The 17293-nt window shown below is 36.7% G+C and overlaps 1 protein-coding gene across 2 annotated transcripts in view; it reads left to right on the top strand.

The window, feature by feature from the left end:
• LARS1 (leucyl-tRNA synthetase 1) overlaps positions 1 to 16323 on the top strand; it is a 71013-nt gene extending 54690 nt beyond the window's left edge. For both annotated transcript variants that reach the window (XM_027771666.1, XM_006148038.3), the window contains 5 exons: positions 2362 to 2472; positions 6428 to 6532; positions 7803 to 7898; positions 9879 to 10011; positions 15922 to 16323. In XM_027771666.1, coding sequence (XP_027627467.1) covers positions 2362 to 2472; positions 6428 to 6532; positions 7803 to 7898; positions 9879 to 10011; positions 15922 to 16127 — 651 coding nt within the window. In that variant the 3' untranslated portion in view covers positions 16128 to 16323. The remainder of the gene's footprint in view (positions 1 to 2361; positions 2473 to 6427; positions 6533 to 7802; positions 7899 to 9878; positions 10012 to 15921) is intronic.
• The last annotated feature ends 970 nt before the right edge of the window (positions 16324 to 17293 follow it).

The following is a 17293-nucleotide window of genomic DNA, read 5'->3' as shown; positions in this document are numbered from 1 at the left end:
TATCTGTAGAAATGTAGAGCTCAAAGATGTTTTTGGCTCTGTCAGGTAAATAGCTATTAAGTATGATAGTTCTATTAATATTTTAACATAGCCGTAAGTTTTCTTGAAAAAAATTCTATTTTTTTATATTCATAATGTGGAAACAAAGTATGTATTGTGGAATTTTGATTTCTTTGCTCAGGTTATTACAATATTTACTGGTAGAGACCATTAAGGTGCAATCGAAAGATGAAAAAAAAACAAATTATGGTCAAACGAAGTGGTAACATAAAGGAAAAATCCTTACCTTTGATTTTTCCAAAGCTTTATTAGAATTTCGCCTCAGTATTTTTCATAGTTAATTGAGAAATATTCAGAAAAGCTGTATTTACATTTATAAATTTTGATGGAAGAGAATAACACATGTTTTTGGATTCCTTGTCACTCTGTTTTTGTGGAGATCTACCTCCACCTTTGATTGTATGTAATGGAAATAGATTGTAGATTGTAGAATCTGCTTACAAACTTTGAATTATAGTAAATAAAAGATAAAATCTTCTTTAGTAAAAGAATAAAACTGTGCCTAAGTGGATTACATACAAGGGATTCAGAAAGTTTGTGGAAAATGAAATAAAAATAGCCATTTATCATAGTTCAAAAATTTTTGAAGTTCATACACTTCTTTTTAAAGAACTATTTATTTTATTTTATTTTATTTATTTTTAAAAAGAATTATTTATTTAATTTTATTTATTCATTCTTTTATTTTTTATTTATTTATTTTTAATTTGACCAGAGCAAGACAGAGAGAGAGAGAGAAAGTGAGAAAGCAAGTCAGCAAGCCTCCAGGTCCGGGCTTCAAACCATGGTTGGCCATGTGGGAGTGTCCAGCACCTTAACCACCACGCCATCTGCTGGTCCCAAAAATCATGCACTCGCCAAGAGAGACAGAGAGAGAGAGAGAGAGAGAGAGAGAGAGAGAGAGAGATGAATTAGATGCCGCAGTACGCCAGCCTCCATAGGTTTTGGCCATAGGGTGGGCACCACCACGCCCTATTTTATTTTATTTACTATTATTATTTTTTAATTTGATGAGAGAGAGAGAGAGAGAAAGAGAAAGCAGACCACCAGGTCTCGGACTTGAAATGTGGTTGGCCATATGGGAGTCCACCATCTTAACCACCACACCCACTGCCCTCTATAATTTTTTTTTATAAATATGCATTTTCCATCAACTTTCTGAAGACTACTTGTATTCAGGCCAGCTGTTTGAAGGAAGTAGGAGAAAAACGGATATAGTATGTAATGTTCCAGGTATTAAAAAAATGCATCACCTCTGTTCTTTAGAAGTTATATTTTTACTTATTCATTGGCTAGATATATTGTTGAAAACAGTGTCATCTTTTGGCATTATTGGCTTCTTTTTAAATTTTGTTCACTTTCATCTAAAAAACTGTAGATTATAATCAATAAGAGTGTTCTTATGTTGAATAAGGCACCTTTTGGTGACATAGGAAAAGCATTGTTTCCTAACCCCTCCCTTTTCTCTCATATATACTTAAGAATAATGCATTGGGAAGTAGAGGACCTGTTTTTTTCCCATATACTTCAGTAAAGGTTAGAATTGAAAGTAAATTGTTTAAAATCTTACTATATCTTACTTTTTATTTAGATGCAATCCCAACCCTTGGTTTTCTTGCTATACTTTTATAATAAAGAGAAAATAAGTCACCCAGAACTCTGAAAAGGCCACATAGTTTATTTCTCACTCTGTTGAAGGGGCTGTTGATATTTGCAGAAATGAATTTAAATTCAGTCAGCACATTTGGAACTGTATGCATATTAGTTATATATGTGATATATGGATTTATTTTTGTGTAGATAGAGATGATATTTTTTAATGGGTCAGTAATAAGGATTCTTCTTTTTGCACTTGTAACAATTTAAAAGGAAGAGTGTTTAAAAACAGACATTATATAAATCTTGTATGATAGTTGTGTAGTTTTTCATTTTAATGTGGCTAATGAAATGCTATTAGAAATTTGAAGATATACAAGATCTTCAGTTTCTTCCAGGTATACATAATGTTAAAATCCTGGAGATGCTATTGTTGTGAGAAAAGACTAAATATTCAGTGTATCTGATTGCGTCAGTTAAATCGAGAAGCACAATCCTGTGAATTTAGAGGGACTAGGAGACTCCTTTCCTTTTATATTCAGCTTTCACTTCCCTTTGATGCTAGAGCTCCACACTCTGCTGCTGTTCTCTAACAGGCTGATAGAGGCTGCCGTTGTGTGTTTAGCAGATCCTGTAGGCACATTTACCCTAAAATATCTTTAAAATATTTTTCTTTACATCCCTCTCCCCTTTTCCTTTTCTTAGGCCAATAATGGAAAGTTGCCTGATAACAAAGTCATTGCTAGTGAACTAGGCAATTTGCCAGAATTGAAGAAATACATGAAGAAAGTGATGCCATTTGTTGCCATGATCAAGGTAAGCTATGGACCTCATGCAGCTGTGACCACATGAGTAATGTTTAGGCAGGACAATGGAGGGGAGGGGGAAGGGCTTGGACACAGTCTTCCCCCTGAGAAATCTGCAGAAATAGTACTTTTCAATCAGTGGTTGAAAGAAATGAGCTATCCAATTTTGGGTTTACCTGTGGAATTGCTGAGTATGTGAAAATATGTACTGTGCAAGAAAAATTGGTTTGGAATTGCTGCACCAAAGTATTCCTTTCGTTTTCGGCCTTCCTTTTTAAATTTGGGGAGGAAGCATGTTCTTTTGACTACTTTAGAGTATTTTTACCAGATCTGATTACTGGAACCAAGATTCTCCATTTGTATACTTTTAGCCTATCATAATAAACACTGTTCATAGTAGTTGGTCCAGGGTTTATCCACTATGGCTCCAGTTTGTTGTTGGGCACTGTCCACGGCACCATAGTATGTATAGCAACATCCCTGTCTTCTATCCACTAGGTGCCAGTAGAACTCCCTTTCTACCCAGTTAGACAACCACACATGTTTCCAGGCATTGGTAAATATGCCCTGGGAATAAAATCACTTCTCCCCTCCATTGACAACCAGTGAGTTAGACTAAGTTTTCTTCTTATATGTAACTGATCTATTGAATTTTTTTTTTTTTTTTTTTTTTGAGTGTGCAGTAAGGGTGCATAGCTCGCCAGACACACACACACACACACACACACACACACACACACACACAGAAAGTGAGAAAATACCCTACAGGGAGGATGGCCATTCTATAATCCCTTCTCCATTCTTCTCTTGGGATTTTGGGTACGAATGTACATGCACCCAGTGTATTTTTCAAACTGTGTTTTTCTTAGATTTGAACTGTGCCGTTGGTCATGTGATTTCCAGCTGCCTTAACCACCTGCTACAAGCTGACCCCTATTGGATTTCTTAACAAAGAGAAACTAAAAGAAGGCTATATTGTACAGTGCTTAAGATTGCAGGTTCTGGGGTCAGACAAATCTTATTTCCAATTATGTGTATCTCTCACTTCTTAGTTTTGAGATCTTAGACATATCACTGTAAATTTACCTGAGATTTTTCATCTATAAAAAGAGAATATTAAAAAATCTACTTTTTTTAAAATTTAAAGGTTTTTGCCATAGGAAACATGTGCTCACCAGAGAGAGACACAAACAGTGAAAGGAAAAGTGAGAAATCACCCCTCAGGTGGGATGGCCACCACAGCCCTTCTTGATTCTCCTCTTGAGATTTTGGGCACATGTGTACACACACCTGGCATGATTTTCAAACCGAGGGGCCCAGGACCCGAACTGTGGTTGGCCATGTGGGAATCCAGTGTCTTAACCATTATGCTACCTGCTGGCCCCAAGCTTTTTTTTTTTAATTTCTTTTTATTTTAGAGAGATTTTTTTTTTTGGTATAGGGTGTGTACGCTTGCTGGACGGAGAAATCACCCCTCATAGGATGGCCACATTACAATCCCTTCTCCATTCTCTTCAGGATTTTGGGCATGCATGTACACGTGCCTGGTTTGGGTTTTAAGCTTCAGGTCTGGGACTTGAACCATGGTTGACTACGTGGGAATCCGGTGATATACCCATTTCATCATCTGCTAGTCCTCGCAATGTACTTTTTCTTTTTGTTTTTTTGAGAGGTTTTGCCATAGGGTCCGTGTACTCACCAGAAAGACAGAGAGAGACAGAGAGACAGAAAATGAGAAATCATCTCCCAGGGGGAACGACCACGCCGCAATTCTCCCTTCTCCATTGTCCTCCCGGGATCCTGGGCATGCACGCACACACGCCTGATGTGAGTCTAAGCCACCAGGTCCGGGACTCAAACCATAGTTGACCACATGGAAGTCCAGTGACATAGCTGTTATGCCAGCTGCTGGTCCCCCAACATACTTTTTAAGAGTGCTGTGAAGAGTATATGAAGTAATGCACTTAACATACTTAAATAGTGCCTGTCAAAAATAGGCTCAAGTACATTTTTTTTTTGAGAATTATTTTATTTAATTCTATTTATCATTATTATTATTTTTAATTTGACCAGAGTGAGACAGAGAGAGAGAGAAAGTGAGAAAGCAAACTGCTAGGTCTGGGGCTTGACCCACAGTCGGCCATGTGACTTAACCACCGTGCCACCTGCCAGCCCCAATAAATGGTTTTTAAAATGTAAATCATTATCTTTCAGCCTGCTGGGCACATAATAGTTCTACTTTAATTCTTGTGTCTTCTCACCTGCAGATACCTGATGGAGACCAGAACTCTTAGCTACTCTAATACTCAGGAAAGCCTATCAGTTCTTCTAGATCCAAGTCATTATATGGCCCTCACGGTGTTCAAGGTTTCAGAAATTATTCAGAATTCTGAATTGACCTATACCAATCAATCTATATCTGTTTATATGTTCATAAGTTCATTGGTTCCCTAGTGATTAGTGCAGTCAATCATAGAGCCAGATCTATTGTCAGAATATGGGTCCTACAAAATATTTTGTGGTGGTTGCAAAGGCAATTAATTTTAATGACAGGCTTTAAGAGAATTCAGTGAAACTGTTTTGAAAAATAGTTACATATTTAATGATATTAGATTGAAGAGTTGATTTCAGGGGCCAGCAGTAGCATAGTGGTTAAGAGTGCTAGACTCCCACATAGCTGATTGCAGTTCAAATCCCATACCTGGTGGCTTGCTTTCTCACTTTCTCTCTCTCTCTCTCACTCTGTCCCTCTCTGGTCAAATTAAAAATAAATAAATAAATAAATAAAGTTAGATAAAATAATTATTTAAAAAAAGAGTTGATTTTTTTGTTTAGTAGAAGCTCATTAAATTTGAAGAGCCATTATCAGGCTGTATGAGTGGTAACATTTCAGTAATTTTGATTTGCCAGGAAAATTAGTGTTTTTTTAAACTTTGAAATGGATTAATCTAGGAATATGAAAATGACTTTTGAGCATTTTTTTTATGGGAAAGAAAAAATCTTGCATGGGAAATGGAAACATTAAATAGCAAGAGTAATGTTAGATCACTTTTATATAGGTGTAACGTTTTCTAGTCAGCTTATCTTTGTATAGAAACTTGGACCTGCCAAGTTACATTTTGAGCAACAAATATTTAAGGTTCAAAAAAACTAAGAATAGGAAATTGTTGGGCTGTATCTATGGGCTGGTAATTAAGGCATCAGAATCCCACAGGATTGACCAGGTGGTTTCAGTCCTAGACCCAGTGGCTTAAGAAACATGCTGGGTGTGTGTGCATAACCACTCAAAATCTATAGAGGAGGGAGAAGGGATTGCAGTATAACCATTCCTCATGGGGGACGGGTGCTTTCTCCTCTCCTCTCCATCCCTTTTCTTTCTCTGGCAAGCACCCACACACTCAGGGAAAAAAAAAAAAAAAAGGAAAGAAATAGTTTCTGTATGCTATAGGATTATCTGAATACCCATACAGTATGATTTTTTTCCTTAAACTTTTCAGGAATTTCTTTGGGAATTTTTGTTATTAATTAGCTATTCCTTGAAATAGCTTTAAGAAGGTGGTGCCATAGAAAATTTAAAATTAAGGTTTTGTTTTGTTTTGTTTTTGTCACCTGAAAGGATATCTTCATACTTGTGTTTGATTTGTTATCAAAGCGGGCTTACATATTAAGTCAAAGTAAACAATGATAAAACCCTATTTATTTTGTAAATCTGAAAATCTTGTGTTTTCCAGTCTTTTTAATGCTGCATTAATTTTATCATACTTCAGATGGTAATTATGCTGAGCCAGTAATTTCATTAACAAGCAAATATAGATAAAGAAGACCAGGGGTCCAAGGCTTTTCCTTCAGCTGTTGAAATTGGAAGATTTTATCTGTTGAGAGAAGAATGATTGCTTTGGAGGAAACAAATTCTTTTTAACATATTCTTAATGTGCTTTTGTTTTCCAAACCCTTTTGGCTATTAGGAAAACCTGGAGAAGATGGGGCCTCGTGTTCTGGATTTACAGCTAGAATTTGATGAACAGGCAGTGCTTATGGAGAATATAGTCTATTTGACTAATTCCCTTGAGGTAAGAGTACTGGGATTATAACAACTAGTCAACTATAGTCAACCATAATCTAGTGTTTTTATTTACGAGAAACCTTTCTATAACTTTGTCTTCTGTTTTTTAATACCTTTGCCATACATGTTAGTTAAAAATATTTTTGGAGAGAATGAGTGAGCATCAAAGTAGCAGGAAGAAAACATGATTTGTCATCTTGTTTTACTTCTCATTTATCCTATACTGAAAAGTTAACTAACTATATTTTGGGTAGTCCCTCTAAAAAAATGAGGGTGCTGGCTCCATGGTGCAGCAGTAATCTGCTGCTCAGGAGAAGCTGAATATCTCAAGGCAGCTGGAGTTTAAATTCCTGGTCTGCTTGAAACATATCAGGCATGCACACAAGTGTCCCAAGATTCCAAGGGATGGAGGACTGGAAGACCGAGGATTGCAGCACGACCAGACCCTGTCCCTGTGAAGGCTCTCCTCTTGCTCTCCTGTGTACATGCACTTTATAATGAGCAAAATAAAAAAAGGGAAAAGAGGAAAAAAAAGAAAATATGAAGAGACCTTATATTCAGATGCTTTCAAAGTCTCTCGTACTATGGACCAATTGCTTTTTTCTTTGCCTCTTCCTTTCTCACCTCAGAGTCACAGAATTGGGTAAATGGTAATTTGTGGTTCATGATATACTATCGTTGGTCCATGCCTGGCCCTTTTTTTTTCTTGAAATACTGAGAAAGGAACATTGTTTATAAATGTCTTTTATTTTAAATGATGTAATAATTATTAGTCGACATCTATTTTTATATAGATCTAAATGTTCATTTTTCTTTTTTTTAGTCAAAAACTTCTTGGATTTTTCTCACTTAGACAATTGGATATACCTTATACTTATTGTCATCTTATAGTCTGGCACATGTAATAGGCTACATTTCTGAACTTTTCTTCCATTTATTTAAGTGGAAGCCTTTTATTCTCAAATGAAGAAATTCTGATCTTCCGTTTAAATGGAAGCCTTTTATATTTATTTCTGTTTTCTCTTGTAGAGTAGATGCTAGATTTTATTATAAACTGATAAGCACTATATAAATAACAATGCTATGAGACATTTAAGATGAGTGTTAAATAGCTGATTATTGATTTTATTTAAGGTTTATATGGAAAATACTAAAATTAGACAGTTCATTTCATATTAAGTTGAGAATCTAGTTTTGCTCTCAGTGAAATGAAGTAATGATTAATTTCAGTCATATCAAGTGATACTAATGACTTCCATTTTCCCCCCTTTATTTAGCTAGAACACATAGAAGTCAAGTTTGCCTCTGAAGCAGAAGATAAAGTCAGGGAAGACTGCTGTCCTGGGAAACCTCTTAATGTTTTTAGAACAGAAGTAAGTTGAAGGAATCTCACCAAATCATGCATGTTAGAGCTAGAAGAAACCTCTCAGAGATCCAAAGTCATCATTTTAAAAATGGAAGGAAGTATGGTCCAGAGAAATGAAATGATTGGTTGCCCTTGGCCATAGTTTGTTAGAAACAGGTCTGTACTTGAGATGTCGTAACTCCCTGGTGCATTACTCACTTTTTCTTACTTTATTATTATGTATTGTATCAGATATTATTAATATTCTTGAGTTTCAAAAATAAAAACATGATTTTCAAAATCTGAGTTTTATTAAGAAAATACAGTGAGAATTGAAATGTAATTATTTTTTTGAGACTTGTTTTTGCTATAGGGTGCATGCGCTAGCCAGAGAGACAGAGTCAGAGAGATAGAAAGCAAGAAATCACCCCCTCAGGTGGGATGGCCACACTGCAATCCCTTCTCCTCTTGGGATTTTGGACATGCATGTAACTGTGTCTGGCATGAGTTTTAAGTTGTTGGGTCTGGGAGTCCAGTGATGTAATTGTTACGCCATCTGCTGGTCCCTAAATGTAAGACTTTTTTAAACAGTAAAAAGAGGCTTTCAACTCTAAATGAATCTTGGTTTGATTATTGTTCAGGATTTTGGTTTTAGATATAAATCAGATTGACATATCATCTTAAATTATGCTAAAGTTTTTACTTTTCCTTCTTTCCTTTTTTTTTTTTTTTTTTTTTGGGGGGGTTTTTGTTTTAGGGTTCATTGGTTTCCATACAAAAGACAGAGAGATAAAAACTGAGAAATCACCCCCCCGGGGGGATGGCCACGCAGCAATCCCTTCTCTTTCATCCTCCTCTCGAGATCTTGGGCACGCACACACGTGTCCAGCGTGAGTTTAAGCCACCAGGTCCGGGACTCGAACCGTGGTCGACTACATGGGAGTTTAGCGACATAGCCATTACACTCACTGCAGGTCTCATACTTTTCCTTATTTCTTGGCCCTTATTGTTGAAGATAAATTAGTTTTAGAGATTTTTGGAGATTCTATTGACTTAGTTTAAAGTAATGAATTCAGATGGGCAGTATTTGACAAAGTCCAATGGAGTGCAATTTGTGTATCCATAAATCCGCTTTTCTTAATAGGCGGTGGGCTTAGATACATTCTCTTACTTTTACTACATTTAATGGCAAACCCAACAAGTGGATAAAGCATATTTTGAAAGAGTAATCATGATCATGGAGGCCTACTGAACTTATCATCATATAATGAATGTTTTTTATTATATTAAGATGTGGCTTTTGGGAACCAGCAGTTAGCATAATGGCTATGTCGCTGGACTCCCACGTAGTCGACCGTGGTTCGTGTCCGAACCCGGTGGCTTAAAACTCACGCCGGGTGCGTGTGCGTGCGTGCCCAAGATCCCGAGAGGAGAATGAAAGAGAAGGGATTGCAGCGTGACCATCCCCCCTGGGGGGTGATTTCTCGCTTTCTGTCTCTATGTCTCTCTCTGTCTGTCTGGCGAGCGCACGCGCCCTACAGTGAAAATCTCTCCAAAAAAAAAAAAAAAAGATGTGGCTTTTAAAAATATAGTCATTTACACCATGGAGATGGGTATATGAAATAGTGTTCCCTATGGTAATATATTTATTTCAGGCCATTTTCAAGTATTCCAGTAGGTCACTATGTATTTAACTCTTTCATAAGACTGAGTTGACTTTTTCCCACTTAAAATAATAAACAGAGAAAATGTAATTGTTATTGGCCATGATCAGTATTGATGTATGTTGTTATAGTCATTTTTGTTGTTGTTGTTGGAATAGTAATTTTTACCTGTGCATTTGATTATAAGCATGAGCTTGTACAACTCTTCTTGAGTATCCCTGGGTTATGATTTTAGAATACCAGAATTAGATCTATCTTCCATGAAACATTAAAGATGTAGCAGAGATTTTCCCCTGCCTTGCCAGTTTGATTATTATAATGATTATTTTTCTTTATTTCTCTAGCCTGGTGTGTCAGTTTCCCTCATGAATCCTCAGCCATCCAATGGCCACTTCTCAACCAAAATTGAAATCAGGCAGGGAGATAACTGTGCTTCCATAATTAGGCGTTTAATGAAAATGGACCGAGGAATTAAAGGTAAATAGTTTCTCTGACACTCTTATTTGGCAGTAATTTGTGGATTTGATCAGTTCAAAGTAAAGCGGAGAAATAAAAGTAACTGACTTGCTTAGGGACAGGTATATAATTCTGTAGAAAGAGTTCTGGGCCCAGAATCAGGAAACCTATATTCTCTTTGAGACTGTGTCTAGGTAGCTTACTGACTTTACCATATCATTTAAGCTCTGAACTGATCCCTTTTGTAGTAAAATGAGGAAATTGGATTAGGTTTTTTTCCCCAAGGCTCCGCCTATCTCTGAAACTGTGAGAAGCAATTTCTGTTTCTCAGAGGTATTCGTAGTTAAGAAACACATACCCTTAATTATTCTAAACTAATTTGCCAGGCTAAGCCTGTTTCTGGGAAAAGAAGAGAAATAGTAAGTTACTGAGTGTCTGCCCTGTATTAGCCAATTAATCCCTTTAACAGCTCTATAATGTAGAGGGTAGTATTATTATTCCCCTTTTGCAGATGATAAAATGGAGGCTTAGGAGGCTAAATAACTTGCAGACTTCATTCAGCCAATACATCCTAGAGCTGGAACTCAAACTCAGGTCTGTTTGACTCCAAAGCTCATTTTATTCCTTCTAAACAATGTACTTGTAAGTAAAATATAAATTATTTGTTACCAAGATTGAGTTTATGTCTTTTGTGATTAGGTTCAGTATAATAATTTGTGGCTTCTTTTTATTTCTTTTTTGCCAAGGAGCATGTCCCAGAGAGCACATGTACCTGAGAGAAAGAAACCTCTCCATGGGGTTTGGTCATGCTGCAATCATTTTTCCTTCTTCCATGAAACATTAAAGATGTAGCAGAGATTTTCCCCTGCCTTGCCAGTTTGATTATTATAATGATTATTTTTCTTTATTTCTCTAGCCTGGTGTGTCAGTTTCCCTCATGAATCCTCAGCCATCCAATGGCCACTTCTCAACCAAAATTGAAATCAGGCAGGGAGATAACTGTGCTTCCATAATTAGGCGTTTAATGAAAATGGACCGAGGAATTAAAGGTAAATAGTTTCTCTGACACTCTTATTTGGCAGTAATTTGTGGATTTGATCAGTTCAAAGTAAAGCGGAGAAATAAAAGTAACTGACTTGCTTAGGGACAGGTATATAATTCTGTAGAAAGAGTTCTGGGCCCAGAATCAGGAAACCTATATTCTCTTTGAGACTGTGTCTAGGTAGCTTACTGACTTTACCATATCATTTAAGCTCTGAACTGATCCCTTTTGTAGTAAAATGAGGAAATTGGATTAGGTTTTTTTCCCCAAGGCTCCGCCTATCTCTGAAACTGTGAGAAGCAATTTCTGTTTCTCAGAGGTATTCGTAGTTAAGAAACACATACCCTTAATTATTCTAAACTAATTTGCCAGGCTAAGCCTGTTTCTGGGAAAAGAAGAGAAATAGTAAGTTACTGAGTGTCTGCCCTGTATTAGCCAATTAATCCCTTTAACAGCTCTATAATGTAGAGGGTAGTATTATTATTCCCCTTTTGCAGATGATAAAATGGAGGCTTAGGAGGCTAAATAACTTGCAGACTTCATTCAGCCAATACATCCTAGAGCTGGAACTCAAACTCAGGTCTGTTTGACTCCAAAGCTCATTTTATTCCTTCTAAACAATGTACTTGTAAGTAAAATATAAATTATTTGTTACCAAGATTGAGTTTATGTCTTTTGTGATTAGGTTCAGTATAATAATTTGTGGCTTCTTTTTATTTCTTTTTTGCCAAGGAGCATGTCCCAGAGAGCACATGTACCTGAGAGAAAGAAACCTCTCCATGGGGTTTGGTCATGCTGCAATCATTTTTCCTCCATTTCTTCATCTCGTCAGGATTTTGGGCATGTTCACACACAAATGTGTTGTGTTTTTCCAAGCCATCAGGGCTGAGGACTCGAACTATAATCTGCCATATGTCATCTGGCTCCAAATGCACAGTCCTTACCCACTGTGCTATGAGGCCAGCCCTGGCTTCTTTTTGATTCAGTTAGCCAGGTCTCTGGAGCAGAATGTGAAGAGTTAGTATGTTTCTGTTTTGCTTTTCTTCAGAATTATGAAGACAAATTAATGTTGAAGATTCTCTGTTTTTTAATAGCAATCAGGAGTTGATTGGGCTACTTTCCATCAGTACAAAAATTTTCTAAAGAGATTTGTAAGTCTCAGACAGTGACCTAATTTGTGGAACTATATTCAGGATAGTATCAGACGACTTGAAGTAGCCTTTTAGAATTCATTCTCCCATGTATGTTGTGTTCTCTCAAAGTTATTTGCCTCCCTTCTGTGGACATTTATTGAGAACCTACCAGGTGTAGTGTACATAGAGACTCCTGTGTATACACTGGGCATTTGGGGAGTGCACAGGGTACTGTTCATTAGGAACTGCATCTAGGGAAGGGTGGGGAATAAGCTATTGACGCTCATAATCATAATCTAAGGAGAAACTGCTGAGTGCAAGAAAATAAGTGCAGGTGAGATGTATAACACAGAGCAAGGTGAGATTACTTCTAGCTGTGGTGTTCAGGGATGCATTTATAGGGAAAATGTTTGTATGGGGCTTTAAGATTTGTGTGTGTAAGGTAAGGGTAGAGGGCACCTAGAACGAGGGAGATAACAGTTGCTTGTTTCATTGTGTATGGAATATCATCACCAGGATTATACTAGGCCTAAGACTCTTACTGTTCATAGGCATTTTTAAAAATTGTGGTAAAATATACATAACAAATTTATATTTTAGTTACTTTTAAAATGTACAGTTTAGTGATAATGAATACTTATATATTGTGTGCAACCATCACCACCATCCAACTCTAGAACTTTGTCATCATCTAAACCAAAACCCACTAAACAAAAACTCCCCATTCTATTATTTTCCGTCCCTCATAGCCAGTGCTCTACTTTCTGCCTCTGTGTATTTAATTGTTCTGGGTACCTCATGTACGTAGAATCATACGATATTTGTCCTTTTCTGTCTATTGTATTTCACTTAACATAATGTCTTCAAGGCTTACTCTTGTTTGCTGTAGACATTTATCATATTCTGTCCTGCACAGGATCATCTAGTATAGAAGGATAGCTCCATCCTCAGAACTTAGAAATCAAAAGATACAGAATTTGAAAAGTTGGAACTGAATGTATAGAGAAGCCATTTTGTAACTTGCCATTTGTCTGTTTATATTGCGTACAGTCAGTCTTGAGGGCATTTGAGTAGAAAGAACTCAGACTTGAAGAACTCTGTAGTGGGTTTTATGGAAAATAGAGCATCAGCCTGTGGCGCAGTGGTTAAGGCGGCTAGATCCCACGTGGATGACTGCACAGTTTGAGTCTGGTATGTGGAAGCTTGAAAAATGTGCAGGTTACATGTGCACATACCCTAAATCCTGAAAGGAGGGAGAAATAAAGGAGAAGGGGTTACATTGTAACCATTCCTTATGGTGGATGCTTTCTCACTTTCCCTCTCCCCCCTCTCTGTCTGTCTCCAGAAAGCACATGTGCCCTCTGTCAAATTAAAAGAAAAAAATAAAATAGATATTTCCATGGACCCACTGTTTTATTATGAGGTTGTAGAACATGAGAGTATATATTCCTCTATTGGAAATTATATAATGTTAGTTCTGCCTCCCTTTTAAATGTACTCAGATATGTTGACCAGTTTCTTCTGAATTGTATGTATTGAAATATATTTTGTCTCTTGTCTTTTCTGACTGAGGCTCAGGTATAATTCTTACCTCCTTTGTCACATTAGCTGTGAATAATAATTATAAAGTGTTTCAAGTTTGGTGTTAGTAGCTGCTATAAGTTTTAGAAAATACATGCAAATGTTAGGGGAATTTGAAATAGATTCCTTTTAAGTTATCTATAGAATAAATCTAACCTTGATACTTTTCCAAAGGCCTCGATGCTTTCATGTCTAAGGAGGCTGAGTATATTGAGTAAATGAGATGGAGTTAAATTCAATAAAATAAGTTTTTGGTCTGTCTGCTGTAGTAGCCAGCAAGTCAACCAATTAATGCCAATTGTATTGAAAATGATTGTGATCTAGGTCCAGGAAGAACTAGACTGAAGCCATCATTTCCCTTCGCAAAGACCACGACCACGGAGGAACTGTTTGATGATAATGACTTTCAGTCACTCACAACCCATGCCACATATGAGCTAATAACTGGGAGGTGAATGGCTCCATTTCACATGATCAGTTTCTAGGGACTTTCAGTCACTCTCATCTTTTCTCTAAGTAACTTAAATTTTGTGTAGTTGCAGACTTAAATTTTAACATTTTCAATGATAAGAGAGGTCTGGGATAAGACAAGATAGTAAAACCACTAAGAAAACTCTAACAATTTATTGGCAATAATGAACTACATGGTGAAACATCAAAGCGAGTATGTTTTGTCACCGAGAAAGCTGATTGAGTTTTAAGGTTTCTTTGAAATGGTTTGATTCAAAATTGCTTGGTATGGTGAGTGAGGTATCTAAAAGAGAGAGCGAGAAGTCAGACTTGTAGTAAAAGGGCTTATAAATAAAATCTGCTGGCAGGACTTGTCACTACTTCTGTAGGAAAATATTTGGTACCACTGATATGCAAGTTGAATTGCAATAGCTGTTAAGATGAATTGTATTCCTCCCCAGAATAAGATTAAGGCTGTCATGAAGACCATGCCTGTTCCTTCCCCATTTTAATTTTCAGGGCTTGTGCTACATATAAGATTGTGTAGTCTCTGCAGAGACTTTCTAAAGGCTCTCAGGCAGGGTTTGCTTTCATGGTAGTCACAGGTAATTGCTCTTTAAGCCCCCAAATCTCTTCCCTAAACTTGGAGTCCTTCGGTCTTTGTTTCCTAAAGAGAATAGAATGCTTGGATAACTTGTACTCCTGGCACAGCCGCCAGCTGCATTAATATCTCCTTTTATCTCTTATCCCTCTCATGCTAAGCTTCACACTCAACATGAGGGAACATAGCTCATGGACCACCCAGCGATTTGTTTTAGAAAAGGGTGGGAAGTAATTCAGAAAATAACTTCTACTTCTGTGGATCAGGTTAAGCATAACTAGCCATGCCTTGCATAGAATGAGATATAAATCCAGAATCAGCATTTGTATCATTTGTGATGTTTTTCCATTATATAAAATAAAACCACTTGTTTGGAAATCTCAGAATTGCTGAAATAAATATTCTTTTGGGCTCAGTTGTTGGCAGGATTGTCAGATCATAAATTTGTTCAAGGGACAAGCGTTTTTGTTTTTGTTTTTCTCCCAAGAGTCATCTTAATAATTTGTATAGGAGCAAATCAGGAAAATCTCAAGCAGAGTAGGACTGGACCTATCCTTAAGCTCAAAATTCTATAACTGTACTTTCCTGCTGTCCTCCTCCTCCTCTCCTCGTCTCATCAACATATTAATGGAAACACTTGCATCTTCTGAGCAAAACATGAAACTCGTAATGCTGTTTCTTAGGGTAGTGATTATTTCTCCAAAAGAATCTCCAAGAAAATCTAAAACTAGCAGGTTTAATGTTACAGGGTACACAACAAGAAAAAAAATTTTTAGACTTTTTGTTACTCTGAAGGGTGGTTTCTTGAAGCATAAAAAGTGATTTGAGAGACCATGTCAAATAATGTTCAAAAACATACTCTATTCTTCCTCCCTTTTGGTTTATAATTCCAGGAGATGTATTATACAGAATCTCTAACAATCTTTGAATGAAAGCTGAAAGGGATGAAGCTTTCTTAGATTTTTAGCTTTGCTCCTGAGATTGGGTCCTGTTTAATAATCTGATGAAAATATTTTTGTGTAATGTGTCAATGTGTGCTTGAAATGTGAATAATCAGTCTCATTCATGGGTTTGAGCTGGTGACTTCAGTTAAATGCTCATTTTGGTAATCTCCTTTGCTATAGATCTTTCCAAAGTGAAACTGATGAGATTTGATGATCCATTACTGGGGCCTAGGCGAGTTCCGGTCCTGGGAAAAGAGCACAGTGAGAAGACCCCCATTTCTGAGCATGCTGTTTTCCACGTGGACCTCACAAGCAAGAAAGTTCATCTCACTGAAAATGGGCTTCAGGCAGATATCGGTGATACAATTGTCTATCTGGTTCATTAAACTCATGCAAATTAGAGAGTTATCAAGGTTTCTAGGGACATCACTATTCCGATTGTGTCTGCTGACTGGTTCTGAGAACCTTAGTCTGGACCTAAATAGATTTCATTTCTAATCTTCAAATTCTGCACGTCATTGTAATTATATCAAGTTGTCTCTCATTCTTGGACCTAATAAAACTTTTTTCCTCCTTCAAGTTTCTAAGAGAAATGGTTTATGTCATACTTTGTTTTTGTTTTTAAAACAAATTGCTGTTTTTCCACAAACTTCTAGTCTAATTTAAGATGAATACAAGAGTCTGCTTCTTTTATAATGTGTATTTATACTGTTCATGAAGGCTAAGGAGTGTCCAGCAGTTTTTTTAGTACACATTTAGAGTTAGCGTATTTCTTCTTTAAGAGAAAAAGAGGAAATTAGCTAGTCAGCTTTTTTTTAATGGAAAAAACTCATGATTTTAAAGAGAAAAAGCAGATGAGAATACTTTGACCTGCTTATGATCAATGCATTTTATAAGACTTTTAAAAACTTTAATATATTCAATTAAACACCAATAATTTTTTCATGGAAGTTAGTAGTTTCTAAGCTTATTTTTAAATTTGTATTTAAATTTGTAGGTGTGTGTGTTTACCCGAGAGAGACAGTGAGAAAGAGAGAGAAAGTGAGATATCACCCCCAGAAGGGATGGCCATGCTGCAGTCCCTTCTCCACTTTCCTCTTAGGGTTTTGGGCACGCTTGCACATGCGCTTGGTCTGATTCTCAAGCTTCCAGGTCCAGGAATCAAATCATGAAGGTGGCCTTCTGAGATTCAGTGCCTTAATCTCCACTTGACCTGCTGGCCCTAAGTAGCTTATTTATCTAAACTTATCTAAACACTAAATTTAGGCATCTTAACAGAGCAGTTTCCCCCCCCAGAAATCTGTATTTACCAAATTTGCCTTAAACTGAATTATGTTAAAGATCAGCTGGCATTAGCAGGTGGCTTACAGTGGTTAAGGTGCTGGTTAAAGCACTGGCACTTGATGACTGGTTCGAGTCCTGGACCTGGCAGCTTTTTTTCTTTCTTCCTTTTTTTTTTTTTTTTTTTTTGATTTTCTTTCTTCCTTTTTTTTTGGAACTATTTTATTTAACTTTATTTATTTATTTATTTTTTAATTTTACCAGAGAGTGT

Source organism: Tupaia chinensis, unplaced genomic scaffold (assembly GCF_000334495.1).
Source record: "Tupaia chinensis unplaced genomic scaffold, TupChi_1.0 Scaffold000228_1, whole genome shotgun sequence".
NCBI classification, from domain to species: Eukaryota; Metazoa; Chordata; class Mammalia; order Scandentia; family Tupaiidae; genus Tupaia; species Tupaia belangeri.
Note: the sequence above shows the minus strand (reverse complement) of the source record. Positions and strands in the feature narration are given on the sequence as shown.